The sequence below is a fragment of the Diorhabda sublineata genome, chromosome 2 (assembly GCF_026230105.1).
Source record: "Diorhabda sublineata isolate icDioSubl1.1 chromosome 2, icDioSubl1.1, whole genome shotgun sequence".
Classification (NCBI taxonomy): domain Eukaryota; kingdom Metazoa; phylum Arthropoda; class Insecta; order Coleoptera; family Chrysomelidae; genus Diorhabda; species Diorhabda sublineata.
The window spans coordinates 3660707-3681371 of NC_079475.1; the positions used below are offsets into that span (position 1 = coordinate 3660707).

Consider the following 20665-nt stretch of genomic DNA (forward strand, 5'->3'; position numbering starts at 1 on the left):
GGATATTCAATTCATCTTTTTGTTTTGGTAGGAATTGAACCAACTGACAAATCGGATTACATCTATTTCGGCACGCGCGAAAACACAAAAACGTTAGGTTTAATTTGGTGTGCTCAAACGCATTGTTTATCTCATAACATCAGTAAATCCTTTAACTGAAAGGTTACTGAACGATATTTTGTCTAAAACCAATCAAATCTCTCTGGGCCTTTTGAGTCCATCTATTATAATCGCCAACATAATTCTTCTAGAGTTATGGTCCGAAAAACTATCTTGTGATGAAGGTTTACCAATCCATTTATATAGTTGTTGCTACAATTTCGCAAGGAATTGACTGTTTTATTGAATTGAAGGTAAACATCAATGCCTGTGCCTAGATGCCAACGTCATAGAATTGCATGGTTTCGCCGATGCATCTACTAGAGCCTTCGGAGCATGAGTTTATTCTAGAAGTCGAGGCGTGGATGTAAGCATTATGGTCAAATTGATGTGCACAAAATCAAAGGTTGCTTTACTAAAGGCACAAACGATACTCCGTCTGGAGCTTATGGCTGCGACTCTGCTTGAACAAAGGTCAAGATTTCCATGGACATTGGTATAAGTCGTATATTTTGTTAGTCAGATTCTATGGTGTTATTAGGATGACCTAAGAGTGAGCCTTGCCTAATTAATTCATATTGTTGACAACACGTACTAACATCTGAGAGCCCCGCGGCTCAAAAATGATGAATTTCTTTGGTCAATATCATCCTGTGTTCAGACGGAACTCCCAGAATTCCGGTAAAACGTTCATATTCACGTAGAAACTTCACTCTCGTCCTCTTCTCTCTTCAAAAAATACTCCGATCTATCTCCAAACTAGAACAAATCACATCGTATGTTCAAGAAGCACAGACAATTATGTAAAGAAAGACATCGGCAGGAGTAGCTTTGGCCCCTTGTTGAGGACTCAGATCACGAAGGCTATTATTCGCAAACATTTTTCGAGTTGAATCATTTCAAAATAAAATAAATATTATTTATAAAAATATATCTCGGCTTAAGGGTGCCATATCAAAGCTCTCCACATTCCTGGACAATATTGGAATGATAAGAGTTGATTATAGGCTCAAACATGCTGCCATGTCTCATCATAAAAAACATCCTATTCTTTCATCATCCAAATATATACTCACAAAACTTCTTTTTAAACGGGGGCACGTTAGACTGATACATTCAGGAGTTCAGCAAACTTTATATTCAATTCGGGAAAGGTATTGGCCCTTATCGACTCGTAACTTATCCAGAAAAACGGTACAAATATGTGTAAGGTGTTTTAAAGTAAAACCCAAAACCATAGAGCTAAATATTGGAAACTTGCCAAGCAATCGAGTGAGTCCCGTTCCTCTATTTTACACTAGAGGTGTTGACTATTGTGGTCCTTTTCTCATAAAGGAGATAAAGGGTCGTGGATGTAGAACATATAAATGCTATATCACTCTTCTCGTTTGTTTTGCAACTCGCGCCATCCATTTATAGTTAGTGTCTGACTTCATGAAAACTCTTTTTCATCAGCTTTAAGACGACTCGTCACGAGAAGCGGAAAGCCTTATAAATTGTATTCTAATAACGGCACTAACTTTATAGTATATAGTTCCGAATTAAAACCATTAGCGATATCCTGAAACATAAATCATCTGGTGCCGTAGAAATAGAGGGTGTTGCTTGGTCCTTTATATCGCCATGCTCAACACTTTGGTGGATTCTGGGAGGCTAGAGTAAAAACCGTAAAACACCACCTCAAATGAGTTGCAGGACATGCACATTTAACCTTTGAATAATTTGACATTTTTATCATACAAATCAAGGCTGTGCTTAGTTCCCACCCAATCTCTCCTTTGTCTTTAGATCCTTCTGACCTTATACCATTGTGTCCCGCTCACTTTTTAACTGAACATCCCGTGACTGCTGTTCCTGATCCAGAACTGTTAGAAATCAAGACATACGGTTAGACCAGTTCCAGTGAATTCAACAACTAAAATAGCTTTTTTTGGAAAATATGGTCTTTAGAATATATATCAGAGCTTCAACAGCGCCACCGTGAGCAAATGTGTAAAAAATCGTGCCAACTGGGCGATTTGGTGCTAATAAAAGCCTTCTACGATGTGTATATATAAAACTATGTCGTGTTCTCTAAGTAATCCTCATTGGTTTAGTATATCTCAAGTTTTAAAATAAAAGATTTATAGACATTAATTCTACAATTCATTTTCTGTAGATTTTACTGGATCATTACTTGTAAATTTTACTTGATTTTCTTGAAAGTTGTTCTATCTAAAAGCCGGGGCTATGTTGTATTTTATATAGGGAATTATTATACTGTATTTTATTTAGAGAATAGTGTAAATAATGCCGGAAGGCAATTTGTTGCCCATCCTCTTGTTGTTAATAGAAAACGCTCGGAATCATAGCTGAGTGGGCAGTAGCAATCCTTTGAACTTACAGTTAACATCAATCAACGTTCTTAAATGTCTGGTTAAATCGAAGTGTGATATATTTATCGTGTTTCATTTGGAAACAAAACATCAATAGTCAACAAAACGAAAGAAAAGTAAAAACCGAATTAAATACAGTCCATTTATAGAACTAATCATATAAAAACAACAATTGCGGTTTTTGCTTTTTGAATACCTAAGCATCTAAGTTCAGGATCTGATAATTGGATAGACCTATCAGCCAAATTTATTTTTAATGATCTTTTTTGTGACATAGGATGACACGAATTGAAGTTTGATTATCTTGATGACCATGTGTTGGTTTTGAGTATCATTCTGCTCTTATGTTATTGTTAATTTTATATAATGTGACCTCCAGAAAATTGATTTTATTATTTTGTTAGATTTTGATAGTGAATTGACGTTTTTTATGATAACAATTTTTTACTTGTGTTTTGAATTAGGTACGAAATAAATACATATACAATAATAATGTTCATTCTTGAAATTCCATATTTTTCAAATAATTAGATAATGGGGTAAGAGGAATTTGATATATTTTCCAAGTTTTCGAATACTTATGTATTCATCGTCAGGGACTGAAATTATCGTCAAGTACAATATAAAAAAATATGTATAAATATGTAACAATAATAAAATTTACTTACAATAATTAATTAAGATTTTGCGGTGGTCTTAAATTGTATTAATTATTGTAAAAGCATTAAAGTATTAATATTCAGTGTATGATATACGTATATTTCTATAATACGTCATTTTGAATGAATGAACAATTATAAAAATTTTTTACCTTTTCGAGGAATTGGGTTGCACAATAAAGAAAAATTGAATTTCTGGAAAAACATAATACTATTTTATGTTTCGAAAATGTGAATATTTTTCAACATGCAGACTTACCAGACTCAAGTAGGAAGAAAATTATTTCGAATGGTGTATATGAATCGGCCATTTATGTTATGATATAATCGAATATAATATACGAATTTAATACACGAATACAATAAATTGTCTCTGTCCATATCTGTCTCGTGCTAAATTGAATATCATTCTAAGCAAAATTATCTAAAATTCTGAGAAGACTACATAGTTTATGAATACTTACTGCAATAGCCAGACCTAAATTATCTTCAAAACTTTCATTAGAACTGAGATAAAATCCTTTAATGATTTTCCCAACCTCTAGTAGTTTTGAGTCATTCACTATATTCATATTTGTGAGGACCAATGTTTTCAAATCTTGATCATATGCAGCTGCTGTTGTTTTCAATGAAGCCATATCTATAAAATTGATTGACATTAGAGTTAGATTGTAATAAATATTCCTAGATTTTTTTCGGGATTTCTTTCAATAATAAATATAGCATATATATATATATATATATATATATATATATATATATATATATATATATATATTCACGGTAATTTTTAAAAAAGAATCTATTTATAATTATTTCGATTTCTTAATTGAATTTGATTGATTTAAATTTAACTCATCTGGATCAACACGTCGTATCCCAGTAGAAAGTGCTTCAAACAGATATGTTGGAAGTGGAATTAATTCAATCTAATTCTAGTCAATGACAACTATAAATTAAGGACAAAAGATATTGGATACTTTGAAGGCAGATTAAAAGAAAAACATCCACAGTAATCAGACAATAGTCAAACAATGGAAATACGGGTATTGAGACACATATAAAATAATGATTACGATCTTTGACAGATTCCTAATTCTTACGTGATTGACTGGGGGTAATTCATTAGTAGTAATCTTTACATGATAGAAATATTAATAGTAACATGATAATTCTTTAATTACAATAATAACCGGAACAAAACGTGTTACTATTTATTAATAAGGTAAAAAAAGCTTTCAGTGAATATATATTTCTTAAATAGATATTGCAAACAAAAATAGCTGATCAAAATATTACATAGTAAATGTGAGGTTGGCAGCTAAGTACTTTCGCTTTTTACTGATAGAGAGCTTTGTTTTGAATAATTTATGTTAGTGCTGTTCTTTGCCGTTTGTCACGTGATAATAGTCATATTGACGTATTTTTAGACGCAAGTACTGCATGATTTTTATCAAATCTATTAGTTGTGGGTTACTTTTAAATTTGCAATATGCACCTGGAACGAAATTAAACCGACCCTTTATTGAAAAGCATCATCACAGGATTCTGCACAGTAACATAGTTCGTAAACGATCATGGAGGAAACACGATGAACTAGCACAAATCACATCGAAACCTGAAAAACATCAAAAAAGCTCATGCTGTCAGTTTGGTTTGATTACGAAGGTGTTTTGTTTTTTGAACTGCTTCCAAGAAACCAAACAATCAATTCTGATGTTTACTGTCAAATTAATCGAACTGGATAAAGCAATCGAATAAAATTGACAAATCGAAAAGGTTTAGTGTTCCACCATGATAATGCAAGGCCTCACACATCTAACTATTGGATCTTGAATGTGATGCCACATCCCCCATATAGCACCGATCTGGCACCATCTGATTACCATTTATTTTGATTTTGTCGCTGATAAGGACTAGAAATTTTATGAGCGCGGAATCATGAAGCTGAAAGACAGTTGAGAAAAATGGAAAATAAAATAATTGATCGAAAACTATCCTTTGCTGAAAAAATTGTTTTATTTCATACTACAAAACCGAAATTACTTTTTCGCCCACCCAATAATTGATTATTAGACCTAATTTTGATAAATTATATCTCATAATATATCCCCTGCACATAATTGAGTATTGATTATTCCCAGCAGTGATCTACTAAAACGTTCTATGTTCTTAGGAGGATCTAAGAATAGATGCATCACATTAATAAATTCGTAATGTTGGACACAACATTTAACAAATGGTATTTTGAAAAATCAACAACATCTAACACTCTACATAATCAGAAAGTAACAAAAACACAAACACAACATAACGATAATAAATCTGGTGATTTGAAGATTGATTAGAAAATTGATTCAACCTTGGAATATCTGTTTGGAACGTACTATACATAAATACGAGGTCTGGCTATTAAATAACGAGACTGCTCCCCTTCAATATACTTCAATATCAAATGCTTGTTCGATGACCTGTACGCACAATTTGGTTAATTTTGACCACTGTTCTCGGAATTGAAACAACCACAGGGCGACCTGGACACTGGTCAACTTCAGTGCTCTTTCGGTCATCATTAAAGCGCTTACACAACTCAAAAACACGCACACGAGATAGAGAATTGTCCACATAGGCCTCTTGCAACAATTTATAGCACTAAGTCGGAGTTTTTTCAATCTAACGAGAAATTTGAGATTGATACGTTGCTCCTCTTTTTCGTCATACATCGTTTTCGGCACGAGAAAAAAACACGTTCGTTTCAAAGCGCTACTGCACAAATACTGTAATAGTGACGGAAACATGTTTTGGGACGTGCATAGACAAGAGATCTAGATACTCAACGCACTACTCCTTTTTACCCAACCCGTCTAGGGCGCCCTTTAGGCGCGCAGTCTCGTTATTTAATAGCCAGACAATAGTTAAAAATATTTGAGTTGATTGCTTATCAATATATTCATATGTCAAATGCATCATAAAAGTATAGATTTTATCGATCATAATTGTTATCAGAGGGTACCTAATTCAAATCATGGGTGCTATTAAAAGAAGAATTAAAAGACAGTTTGATGTCTAGTAGTTATTTTATTATTTGCTCTAGAATAAATAGATTCCTGTTTAGTTTGGTAACTTCATTATAGTATTACAGTATCCAGAAATTATTTTTAAAAACGGTTGAAGTAATTTAGAAGCATGATAAATAAATAAGTTTCGGTATTTATACTGATTCAAAAATTACTATCGTTCTATATGCTATCTGATTAATTTTATGAAGATATTGCAAAATATTAATTTCATTCTCTGGGAGCGATGATTAATGGATCATATGAAGTTATCTCCAGGTAACCTCAAATCCCACTTAAACTTGAATACTACTTTATTTTGTTTTTTAGTTTTTACAAGCTTTTATCTACAAATTGTAAGAATTTTTTGAGAATAAAGCATTTCTCTCTTTCAATTGATGTATAAGAATATAAGTATATAAAAAAATCCATGTTTATAAGGCATTTCGTCATAAAATGTTTCATTATTTTTTTGTAATCTGCATACCTGCGGCAAGAGAAATGTACTCTTCTGAATTTGCTCCAATCAATAGAGGGACGCGATTAATATCACCATTTTTCAGACTATCATAAAAGTTTTTTGTCAAAAAGGCACCTTCGTGTTCAACTTCAATAAATGGACGTGGTTTCGTCTAAAATCAATACATAAATCATTTCAGTATATTGCCAGCGATATCTCATTGGGAACTGGCAATGAAACACCAATCAATGAAACACCAATCAATGAAACACCAATATGGACTAACTTTAAAATATTTTCCTAGCTTTCGAATACTTAGGTATTCATCGTCTGGGACTGAAATTATGGTCAAATACAATATAAGAAATACGTATAAATGTATAACAATACTACTAAAATTTTACTCACAAGAATTAATTAACATTTTCGATGGTTTTTAATTTTATTAATTCTTGTATAGATTTTCAAAGTCATAGAAGTGAATTTGACGAAATGTTGATTCATTAAAAAAATGATTTTGGAAAAAAATGATGAGGCTTGAAATAGCCCCTACCTTCTACGGTTTAAATACAGCTTCCCACAGTTATTTTTTCGACACTTACTTAACAATAAATTCTTAAAATTAATAAAGTTGAAGTGAAACTTTTCATTTAGTTGATTGGTAGACTGTGAAACAGTCATATTTATGAGGTTTATGATTTGCTTATTGTTAAATGGAATAATTTTGTGAATATTTCAGCGCATATTCCATCAAAAAATCTATTTTTCTTCATGTTAATGGTGAGTCTGCTGATATATTATTATTGTTCACTGCATTATTATTAATGAAATACAGAAAAATAATGAACTTAGTCTTCTCATCGTTTTGATTAATAACGAAATCAATACTTTCAGCCACTAATCTATGCCAGCAAATGGGATGGTATCAGCAACATTGATCCCAGTTTTCTCTGGTCACATCTATATTTATGTTCAAATCATAACAGTTTATGTTTTCATTGTTCATGCTAGCAAATTCTTAAGTTTATATATATATATATATATATATATATATATATATATATATATATACATATATATATATATATATATATATATATATATATATATATATATATATATATATATATATATATGTGTGAATTGTAAAGAAGTCTTTGCCAGCTATATCATGAACGTGGCAACGAAATTCAAAAGTGGACTAACTTTACTATATTTTCACCAACAAAATATAAGCAAATGGGACAATTTAAATTTAATTATACTTCATTCCAACCAACAGGATAGACTGCAACTAGTCACGGGACGGGTGCCAAATGGAGTTGATACTACTACACTAAATGAGAACTTAAGCAAACATAAGCAAATACGTGTACATGTCAATAACAAATAGGTGGTCCTGAACAATTTAAACAGCTCAAAACACTCTAAAAAGACACTAAACTAGGGTAGGGCGGGGCCAGTTGAGCAAATTTTTACTTAAACGGATGTAGCTCTTCAATGATAAGTCTCTATAAATTGTTATGCGGCTTGATGGATTTGTTGTTTATCGCTTAACAAAAGTATCAGTAGTATTTTTTTGTAATAAGTAAAATTTAAGAGCTACAGCTGTTTTAATGCAGAAAGTCAAGTACGCTCAATGTACCCCATAGGCGGGGTAAGTTGAGCAAAGGTATGGGGAAATTTGAGCACTAAGAAACTATAATGAAACCATAGGTTCAATGTTGACCAGTGATAAAATAAAATAAGTGTTTAACAATCAGTTCTTTATTTATAGTCTTTTCGTGACATAGAAACCAAAACTTATAGTAACTTTTCTTGAATAATTAACCAAAAGTAGAATCAACAAAACAATAAGGTATCTTAGGAATAACTTTACCATTAGATTCAGTCTTTCTGTTCAAAATTAGATTCAGTCTTTCTGTTCAAAAATAGACTTATTTTTTTATATTATTACTCATATACTTAGCTTATATCTTAAAAATAATAATTAATCTTTAAAACTTAATGGTAATTGTCTTAGTGACAGAACAACAAAACTTAAAGTAATTTTCTTCACATAATTAACTGAAAATAGAATAAACAAAACATCAACGAATCTTAAGACTGACTTTAAGATTAAATTCAGTCTTTCTATTTAAAATTAGACTTGAATATTTAAAAATATGTATTAATAACATCTTAGCAACTTAATCGTCGTTGTTACTTTTGCAATTGAAACAAATGAAAGTAAGACCAGCACCTGGAACACATTTTGTATGAGCCCATTCCCTGCAAGCTTGACACTGGATCCAAGTTTCTCCTGGTAAACTTTCAGCATAGTCTTCACAACAAATCAATTGTCAATTTCATCACTTGACTGGAGTATTTTTTTATAGACACCCTTCTTCTTTTTTTTATCCATGTTCTTCTTTGTCGTATTATTTTCTTTTGTGATTTTATTTTGTTGTTTTTCTAGGGCGTTCTTCTAGGGTATATCAGTTAGTATTGCAGCTTTCCTCTTTCTTCTGTTAGTTGTACCTACTTTCATAGGACCAGCCTTTGGAAATGGTCTTACAATTTCCGGGGAAAATACTTGTATTAGGTTGACCTACTCATTTTCGTTATTGCTTGGTTCGGGTTCAGCTTGGCTTGTGGAGGCAGAAGGAGTGGGATTAGATTCAGTGCTGGACATCACAGGTTGCTCTGAAATTTGTTGTTGCGTAGCCATGCATCTTGAGCAGCAGCGCAATACTTTTTGAACGGTCCAGAAACTGACACATCCAACGATTGTAGCTTATGGCTACAATGCGGTGGAAAGGACAGCATTACATTTCCTTTCTCTTTGGCTAAAGTTAGTGTCTTCACGTTCAAGTGAGAGGAGTGATTATCCAGCACTAACAAAACCGGGCGCTCCATGGACGGTTTCACATGTTTAATAAAATGTTGCATAAAATGATAGAATTCTTCGTCTGTAACCCATCCACTGGCATTGCCTGCTCCTATACATTCAGGGGGACCACCATTTAGAAAGAGTGTCTTAAACTGTTTTCTCGGAAATACAAATATAGCAGGTACAGCATTTCCAAGAGCAGATACAGCAGCTACCACTGTAATGTTAGTCCATCGTTCTCCAGAAGTCATTGCGCCGACGTTGCGCTTACCTTTGGCAGCTACAATTTTATTTGGCTTCAGCACAGTGGATACTCCTATCTCATGTATATTCCAAATGTTTGCCACTGTAAATCCATATCTATACATTACTTCCGCTAATTTCTCAAAGAAAACTTCAAAATTCTGCGCATTAAATGATGTTGCCCTAGGAAGGCTGGTGGGTTCTGGTTTTCGTATGGATAGCTCCAGATTTCGTTTTAAAAACATCGTAAGCCATTCTTTTCCGGCCCTCTTATTTGCAGTCCAGCTGGGTGGAATTCCAATTTCAAATTTATTAGCGTAGGCAAGGCGACGGACATCTTTTGGAGAATATCCGTAGAAGATTGATGCCATTTGTAGCAAGTATTTTTTCAGTGAATATTCCTGTGTAGGAGAAAATATTTGTCTCGGTGTTGCAAAGCCCATGGATGAATCGCCACCTTCATTAAATTTTTTCAGATATCTTGTCAAAGTTATCCGTTTGATACCGAATTCTTTAGTGGTGGCATTAACACTTTTACCTTCATCGTTCACAGCCTTTGCAGCATTTTTCAAATCTTCAGTAGTTTTTCTCTTGTAAGTCCGCATCCTAACAAAAAATAAAACAATTATTAGTTTAGTTGTTTGAATCATGGGGTAAGTTGAGCAGCTATGCTCAACTAACCCCAACCCAGAATTTGAAAATAAAAGTGAGGTTATAAAAAACCGTCAGAATTATACCCAGAACCTCTCTACATATCAAAAGTAAGATAATTATATGGAAGATTAACACTTACCTGATTAAAAACAAATAACACTTGACTAATACAGACGAAAACTTGCGATGAATGACGTTTTTACTTTTTGGTCTTAAAATAAACAAAACGTCGGTGTGCCTCACTCGTCCAGCGGCCACTAGCGATCGCGTGATGTTTACTCCCACTATGATGAGAATACTCCTATCTAGAAAATACTTACTACGATTGTGGTTTGCGAAGAAGCTACATCTATTGCTTTTGCAGGAATACTTTGCAAGTATTCTAGAAGTTCTGAGCTTGTTGTAATGTTGACATTTTTGTCTATAAGGGAAGCCAGTTCATAACCATATGGTATAGGATCTGGCAAATACGCCCAATTACTGATACCTGAACCGCTTTCACAAATTCCTCCTCTAAATAGACCTGAAACGGATGGAATTCTAAGAAGAATATAATTTATCCACAATTTCATTACAGTTATCTGAATATGAGGCAAGTTGAATCACATTATTATGATTCAGAAGCAGAATAAAGCGACAATTTACATATGTAAGAAACTATTGTTCACTTTTTATACTGTATTAAGCATTTCCATAGATATCTATTGGGATATTTATCCTTGATGGTAAAGCATGTTACAAATTGAATTGATTCTATAATGATAAAATATTTCAATCTATTTATTGTCAATACAATGAGTGGTGGAAATGGATTTAACCGCTTGTGTCCACATTAATTAATCAAAAATAATCCGATTTCTGATAATTGCAAGTTTAATCATAAGGAGCTACAGAGTCCTGCCTCGCTCTATAGACTATTTTAGTTACCTGCTGATTGTTTGCTCAAAATATGGAGCCCAACCGATGCGGCACCAGCACTTTGTCCAAATAAAATTACTTTATTAGGATCTCCTCCAAACACTCGAATATTCTGTTGTACCCATTTTAAAGCTAGCAATTGATCTTTGAGTCCATTGTTTCCAGGAATAACTTCATCTGCAGTAGATAGGAACCCAAAAGGACCTACTCGATAATTTAGAGATACCATAATAACATCTTGTTCTATGAGATAATCTGGACCATATACATTGTAATTCGAAGCACCGTCTCTAAAACCACCTCCAAATAAATATACCATTACCGGTAGAAGGGTGGTGTTTGTCTGTGGGAAATAGAAATAGATTTTTTATATATACAATGAACTTATGGCTTCTAGTTAGTATAAAGAGGACCAAGATTTGTAGCTTTCATTAGGATAGAATCACAAGCTAAACTAGAAATATCTGGAAACTAAATTGAGCTAGTAGGAAGACTGAGAGTTGAGTTGAGAAATGATAGCTTGGAATGATAAATACCATTACTCAAAAGTGGCACAATTTCTTTAGTTGCTGCTGTTGTTCTGAATATTTCACCTGTTTCTGCAAACATGAAAGAGAATATTTCTGCTAAAATGAACAAAACTTTTACCGGTATGTTATAAGATATCACAAATACAAAAGCACAAGAGGTGGCAATAGAAGATATTGAATAACCAAAACCCCACAAATTAGAGTAATTTTCCAAAAAAAAATATTTGCAGTGTGGCATGAAAGCATAGCAGCTACTAGAGAGAATAATCCCTCAAGACTCACGCTAGAAAATGGCCAACTGAAGCGTGCCTACATAAGAAGTTTGTATCAAAATGAATACTTTTGCTAGAAAAGATCAAACATAAATCATAAAAATCATTTTTTTATTGTAAATGGGCCAAGAACCGAGATAAGGGATCAGTAATCGCAATAGCTTCTCTTAGATACTCTAATAAGAGTGTATGTGTGCATGCCGTATTGAATGGCAATATTAGAGTATAAAATAAGTTTCAAGGATATATTCTCCTATACATATGGAAGCAGAGGGATACTGGAAACCATCCATGAAAATATCGTTTTGCTTGCACTGATATCATCCCCAAATAGTTATTTCCTGTTATAAGTGGAAGATCGAGTTTTGCCAGAGTGACTTACCACAAATATTGAATCACTGAAGAGTTAGTATTAATATTTCCATTGTTGCGAAAAATATGACTCAAATTACGAAAAATGATATAAACTCATCAGTAGTAAGTATTTCAAATATATATGAGGTGTGTATTGTTAATTGTGTCATTAAATTTGAGGTAATAAAATATACTTTGTGTTTTCATAAATCTCACTCATCAGAGTGAATAGTTAATGAAAATACATTAAAAAAAAACTTTTGTGTTATGTACGTGGTGTGCCGGTATTTTCAGTTTTGAAATGAACCCATAACATATGGTTTTATATGTAGATTCTGATGGTTATAATTTGACCGACAATTATATTATTGTCATTGGATTTTGAGCTTGTTTAGGGGTAAAAGATTATTAGGAATAGTCTCAATGTGTTGCATTTTAGGCTTGTTTCTGTTTTTTTTATTGAATTATGGTGAAATTCAATCGTATTTGAAAGATCGATCATAAATGTCTAATTTAGGGAATTGATAGATGATTTTGTAGATTAGGTAATAGGAAAATATTTATCAGATAGGTCAGCTTATATCAAATCGGGTATGAGAAATCTCTGAACCTCTAAAACGAGAGCACCCGCTTATTTAATTCAACATTATATAATATAATTAGTAATCGATTGACTGAGTATGTTTATCGAAATTTATACAGGGTGTTTCTATATTCGACCGACAACGCTCTACCACAGACAGAACTGAATAGATGATTCATTTTGATATAGGAATACGAACCCTTACGGGACCTAGTTACTAAGATGTAGTGTGTTCAGGATTTTGAATAAAAAAATTTACCATAACTTTTTATGGAGCTGAAATGAAGGGTGTTGTAGAAATTTTCCTCTAAACAAAAGTCTGCAAGCGCGTAAGTAATTTAGAAATTAATTAATTACTCATTTAATTTCGAATAATGATTAAGCGTAAGTAGTTCAAAATAAATGAAAATTATTCATAATCTCAATTTCAAAAAAAAAATGCATCACAACATTAACAAAATTGGCAATGGAAATAAAAATAATAACACAAATTAAATTTAAATAACACTGTATTACAACAATAACAAAATTGACAAAGTTGCAGTAGCTGTTTAAACTGTTGGGCGCTTATTTCAATACACTTATTACTCCGTTTTTTCGTTGAAAAACGTGTCTTTGAGAATAAATTTGGATGGGATTGAATAATTTCTGCCACAGCTTCAATTCTAGCTATTAGATCTTGTTAGATTCGTGCACTAAAGACTTCATATATCCCTATATAATAAAATCGATAGGATTTAAGGCAGGTCATCTTGGAGGCCAACAATTGGATCCATCCCGACCATTCCATTTTTCTCTAAAACGTCTGTTTAAGTAATTTCTTGCCGCTGCAGCAAAATAAACGGATGCCCCATCGTGCTGAAACCACATGTGTTGTCTAATTATTTTCATTGCCAAGTTTGTTATTATTGAAATGTATTTTTGTTTGAAATTGAGATTATGAATAATTTGTTTAATACTACTTACGCTCAATAATTCGAAATTCGAAATTAAATGAATAATTAATTAATTTGTAAATTGCATACTTACGTACTTGCAGACTTTTGTTTAGAGGCAAATTTCTACAGCACCGTTCATTTTAGCTATGATAAAGGTTATTACTTTTTCAACTGAAAATAATTAGGCAATTTAAAACAACATTAAAAAGGGACTTTGAGAAACAAAATTTAAAGGTGTTCTTGGTTTGTGGCAAATTTTTGATTTTAATTAAAAATTTTGAACACCGTATATCTCAGCAACTAGGCTCCATAAGAGTTAGAATTCGTATTCCTATTGCAAAATGATTCATCTATTGACATCTCTCTGTGGTATAGCTTTGTCTGTCGAATATAGAAACACCCTTCATAAATACAGGCGGAGCAAGAGAATGAATCTTTATAGTCATTTAGAATTGTGAGCATTAGAAGTAAATAAAAGTGTAATAGAATTTCATTGTAATCGCTCATTATCGTTGATTTCTAGCTCTAAAAGATCTTGAACTAAGTCTTTAGCTACCCCACACTTATTTAATCTAATAATTAAATTCCTCAGTTTGTTGATTCACTAATCTAAAGTTTGATTTCTCTGAATTTATAAGCACATTAACTGGATATAGTGAATAATAATTTCTAATTTCATACGATATTCCTAGCAATCTTTTTTTATAGTTTTTTTCAACTTATAATTAACAGCGACTCTTAGTTGAAGTAAAGTATAACCTGGACTCGATGATAATTAGTTAGTTTCTTAACAGTTTTTATATGTATCAAACCATGACTTTCAATCAAGTGGATTATACCAATCCCAATCTGTACCGAACTAAAAATCTAGAGTTCATTGATCAAAATATTACCACTTCAGCAAGTATGGTTATGACACTGGAATGATCCAAAATGTCTGATATAAACCGAAATGGAAATGAAAACCTAAATGATGTAAAAACGCTAGAAGTTTTGATTTTGTCTCGTGATTTCCAAATAATTTATAAATGAGAACATTATGTGTTAATATCTTGCTCCAATACCCGTTTAATGTAGAAATGAAAATAATATGACAAGTGGGTTTTCAAGATTTTGCTTATAATTTCTCACCCAAACTTACTTGAGTTAAGATTGGCGTATATACATTGATAAATAGACAGTCTTCACTTTCATCATCAGTATCTTTAGCAACTGAAAAACATCGATTACCATCCTTTTTTGCGTCTAGAATTCCATGCCAATTTTCCGCAGGAACAGGAGCCTTAAACAGAAATATATCATCTAACATCTACTCAAATTTTATATTAATAGCTCCTGATATAATATCATCTGATGAATAACTCTGACAAGAATTTGGTGAAAAACATTCTCATTTATAAAAGCGTATATTGTTCAAGGTACCACCGTATCAATAAGTTCCGAACTCCGCTATCAATGTGATTTTGAAAGGAACAAAACCGAATATAGTTGTATTCTATGTATTTTTTAATATATAGGCTGAACTTTTTTATTCAGATATTCGGAAGACTTCAATGTATTACTTTCTTCTTCGTACGATCCAAGATAAGTTAAGTTCTTGCTAAGATCATAAATCTAATTTCTTCTTAAATTAAAGATGAATTAAATATAAAGACTGTTTCAAAAAAGGTATCCCGTCTCTAGGATAGATAGAAACCTGAAAAATATTTGGGGTTTGCTCTGTAAAAAAATAAAAATTATACACATTTTTCACGATTTTGCCGCAACTACGGGCAACATTGTATTTACATTTCATACGAATATGTTTTGGAAGCTGATACATCTAATGAATTTGTTTTTATGTCTAACTCTCATAGAGGTCACTAGTCACTAGTACGATTCGTACCAAGTAGTATTGAACATATCTTTTTAATATTAGATTTATTAAGCAAAATTTCATATGAACTTGAATATCATTCAATTTTACTCCAATAATATACTTTTGATAAAACTCGATACTGTGTACCGTTATCGGAATATTTGATTTGAAAATTATGAACTAAAAACCGATGCTGGTATAAAGTATTGATTAAGTTATAGATTATTATTATGATTAATTGTGAGCATTACGTAAATTGTACATTTTTTGTCGCGTAAATTAAATACATTTGAAATAAATGGATCTGAGGGCTTTCGCTTCTTGTAACGTTCCACAAAAATCGAGTCTAATCAGTATATCTTGTTAAGTTAAATAAATATGGGCACTGAACTATTGGAGGCCTTAGTATGAAGCAAACAACAATTTGGTGATCATGTATTACAGTTATAGGACTCAAAATGTTTGTTTCATACTATGGCCCCAATAGCTGGGTACCCTTAATTATTTAACTTTGAATTTTACGCATTAGGTAGAAAAGATTCTTCGAAGAAACTCTCCAAGTAAAGCCATTGAACTGGGAATGTGAGAAAAAAAAATTCTAGTATGCCAAGAACAATAAGAACCATGAATAAAGAAAATATGATCAAAATCCAACAGTTAGCGTAAGGAATGTGGCAAGTCAAACAAATACGTCTTCTTCAAGTACTTGGAGGTTATTTGAAGAGCAACAGCTACATCCTAATCATTACAGACAAGTCCAAGAGCTCTTGCCAGACGATCTACCGGTTAGAATGAATTTTTGTCAAACGTTACAAGAAAGGACTGTCGTAAAAAATGTAAAAATGAAAAAAAATTTTCTTAAGCGCCTTTATCTTGAATATAGGTTAGGAAAATATTTTACTAAGCAAACCCAAAATATTTTCCAGTTTTCTATTTATCGTAGACATCACCTTTTTTGAAACAACTTGTATATCAAATTATCACAAAATACCATGCTACTATCTTCTGGAGATCACAAAAAAAGATACATTGCACATCTGCGGAAATCTGATAGTGTCTCCACTCAAGAATTATCGCCCTGGAAATATCCATCCCATCATGTATAAAAACCATTTCTGAATATTTCTTGGCATTTGAATACACTGGTACAGATAGTAAAAATCAGTATTTACAGTTTGGAAAATACAGGAGTGAATCGGTATCCAGTAAAAACACTGGAAGTAGGTACCCACGCAGTGCTCTTCACTATCTAACACACACAATAGAACTGAGGGACCATACTAATCCCTACTACCATCATCTAGTAACGAGTATTGACCAGCGTGGCTATTTCACATTCATTCCTGTATTTGCCAAAATGTGTATCGATATTGCTGTTCCCTGTCAAGAGAGATCACAATCAAAATTCTAGGACAACACAAAAACAGATTATTTCCAATATATGCAAGATTTGTTGCCTATGAATATTCAAAAATAATTATCTCTAGACAATAATATACTCAATCTCATGCATACAGATTATTTCTTTATACTAATTTATTCTTTAATTTACATTTCAGAATTTTCATAACATACCTGAAATCTCAAAGCACCTGTTGGTGGTTTGGCATAAGGAATTCCTTGGAAAGCTCGAAAGTTGACTTCATTGGGACTAGTTCTTAAGTAACCTTCAATTTTCCCATTGGAAATATCGACTAATAGATCCACTGCTAACTGTGAGAAAAACGAATATCGTAATTTGAAAAAATGATTATAATTTAAGAACCAATAAGTAAAATTATATGTGAACTGCCGTGTTTTATATTGAAAAACGAGTGGTAAAGAACTAGTAAAATTAAAATGTAGTAAAATGAAAAAAAAATTAATTCTGCCATGCACTTTCAATGGTTTCAATGGTTTAATGTTCTGAACACGGAGAAATATTGAATTCGATACAATAATTTCTAGTGGGACGTTTTTTCTTTCTATCCCACTTGACACATCTTCCTCGTCGTTTAGGAGTAGGTTTGCCATGATCAAGAACTTGAATATTCAAAATTTTTTGAATACGAACTTTCATGGTATTCGAAATGTTGCTAATCGTTATGAGAGTGCTCATTTGTTGCAAACAAGATATCTTTTCTATAAATTCTCTTTTGGGAATTTTACATATATTACCTTTATAAGCATCTAGTAGAAAATTACCATGAGCAATCTTTGTGTATTTCTGTCATAGTTATAAACAGAATATGTCCAGTTCACCTTTTGTTGCGTTATATGAAAATCATCTCTAGTTTACTTAATGTTTTATCCAAATAGATGCATACTTGAGACCAGTAACATTTTCACGCGATTTCTTAAGCGAAATTCACAACTCACTTTAAGAATCAGGAATGCGGGCAAGAGGATTGAACAAGTTTTTTGTGACACGTTTTTTGTACTTCTTGAAGAATTATTTGAGGAATACCACTTAACACCCAGAAAAGAGATATAACATGGACGGAACTGGAGTAACTGCGAATCCCAAGGGAGTGTCTAAAATTATTGCAGGGAAAAGAAAACGACAAGTCTTGTTATCATGGAAGCGGAGAGAATTAGTTACAGCAAAAATATGTTTACCGGTGACGAATGCCTACATGTTTTCCGTATTAATTTATCCAAGAAACGAATACAACAAAGCTTTTTGGATGAATTGATACCTGAAGGTTGGATAGAGCTAAATGATGAGGAATGTATTGATATGATCTGATTCTTCAATTGTAATGAATGCATTTGTAAAGTATTCCAAGGTTACAAAGGAGTCCCATGTACTCCTTCTGTTAAATGAGTACGATTCACTTAGAAAAAATCTTGAAATTTTAAACTATGCACGAGGCAGTGGAAGCAGTGTTATGAAGAGCAGGTAGGGAAAAGGCTTAAAACCAACTATCTGAGTGTTTAGTGCTGTATATATGAGAGCTGCCATGAATGTCAACGGTGATAAATGGATTTAGAAGAACTGGAGTCTGGCCTGTGGATGTTAATGCTTTTATGATGCTGATTTTTCACCCTCTGCAGCTACAGAAATTGTAGGAGAACAAAAGTTTCTTGAACAAAGTAACAAAGACGTCCCAATTAAGCAGAAGATACCTGGATAGAATTATAATAATAATTATATCGATTAATTTGTGTCACCAACTGCAAAATCAATTGGAATAGAATGAAGGACTTTAGAAAATATAAATCCGCATCCATTACTGATTCCGAATCCAAGTCCAAAAATAAGAATTCTGATTCCTCACATGAAACAATCTCTGATTGTCTGAAAAAAGAACAACCACTCCTAAAGATTATGTATGTCCAATAAAAAGGACACCAGGAAAATTACGGACTACACTCAGAGTATCAATCAGGCACATCGAAAACTGTTCCTTCTTTTGAACTGACAAATCCAAAAGTTATTGTGTTTCCACAGTGTGATCAAAATTTGAAAAAAATTCAAGACAAGAGGGAAAAACTATAGTTTGGACGTCCACACCCTACAAAAAATAATAAGAAGAAAACACCAAAAGAGAATTCCGTGAAAAGAAAGATAGTGGCCGTAAACGCTCCAAGGAGAGTGAAAAGCTGCTAAAGTAAAAAGGAAGAAATGCGAAGGAAATTATTCAAGTGATAGTGAAGATATTTAGAGCAGCGGTGTAGAATATCCGTATTGTTGCTATTTTTAGTCAACGTCTTCTAAGGGATGAGCTGCCTGTGTTGCATGCTGGCTATCGGCACTTAATTCCTGTGCTGGAGTTGAGTTTTTTACATGCAGTTATGTTGGCATTCAGCACCATATTTTGCACTATCTAGTGCTATAATTATTTGTGTTTTATTACTTGGCTCTGAAGTAGAGTTCATAAAATATACTTTTCCTTTTTATATATACGTGCGTGTTTCTACACTAAATGCCATAAAACTGCGGTAACGAACCTTGAAATATCAAAAAAACATAAAGTCAAAACCTCTTGGAACGGAATCTAATACAAAAAAAAGATAATTCCTACAAATGGTTCATATTCATAAGAACGAAAAAGCTATAAATGATAAAAACAACCTTAATAATTTGAGTAAAATTTATAGGTCTATTTTGTAAATTCTAATAAAACTACACATAATTTGATTTATTGAATACTGCTACATATTTGAGATGTAACGGTTAACGAAAAGTTAATTTTTCTCATTAGAACATTTTCTATTTTGATTTTATCTTCATTTTGATGTTCATGATGTAGATGATCTATTGATTAATATAAATACGCAAATTATCAGTGTCATTATCATATTTTGATAAAGAAAAGCCAGAAATTATAAAAAAAAATTAATTTTAAAACAGAAGAACATTTAGATGTATATATATATATATATATATATATATATATATATATATATATATATATATATATATATATATATATATTAAAATCTTACCGCAGGTATTATGAATAGCGCAGCAACAATTGTGTGAAGCATCTTGATACTTTCAATACTGTTATTACTCGAGAATAATCAAAAATTCAATCATAATATCAAGTACTTATATTTGAATTCTAATTAAGAACGGGGTTATCTAGAGATTCCATTTCTATCTAGATATATGATACATTTGCTTATTCCTTGAAAATATTAACGAGCCTGAATATATTAATAGATAACTATATTAATATAAACTGTTTTTTTGATATTTTTTTACTTATTGTCACTTTTCAAAATAGTCGAATAAATATGTAGAGTCTCATAGATTCATTAAACTCTTATGTATTTTGATTCATTTTTCTAATATAAGTCTGATAC

At 32.1% G+C, this 20665-nt stretch overlaps 1 protein-coding gene across 1 annotated transcript in view; it reads right to left on the reverse strand.

Annotated features, from left to right (window-relative positions):
* LOC130440829 (juvenile hormone esterase-like) overlaps positions 1-20462 on the reverse strand; it is a 28319-nt gene extending 7857 nt beyond the window's left edge. The window contains exons 1-7 of the mRNA XM_056774185.1: positions 20303-20462; positions 17447-17584; positions 15155-15295; positions 11346-11679; positions 10739-10941; positions 6677-6821; positions 3598-3773 (exon numbers count right to left, since the gene is read on the reverse strand). Coding sequence (XP_056630163.1) covers positions 3598-3773; positions 6677-6821; positions 10739-10941; positions 11346-11679; positions 15155-15295; positions 17447-17584; positions 20303-20344 — 1179 coding nt within the window. The 5' untranslated portion in view covers positions 20345-20462. The remainder of the gene's footprint in view (positions 1-3597; positions 3774-6676; positions 6822-10738; positions 10942-11345; positions 11680-15154; positions 15296-17446; positions 17585-20302) is intronic.
* Between the last annotated feature and the right edge of the window lie 203 nt (positions 20463-20665).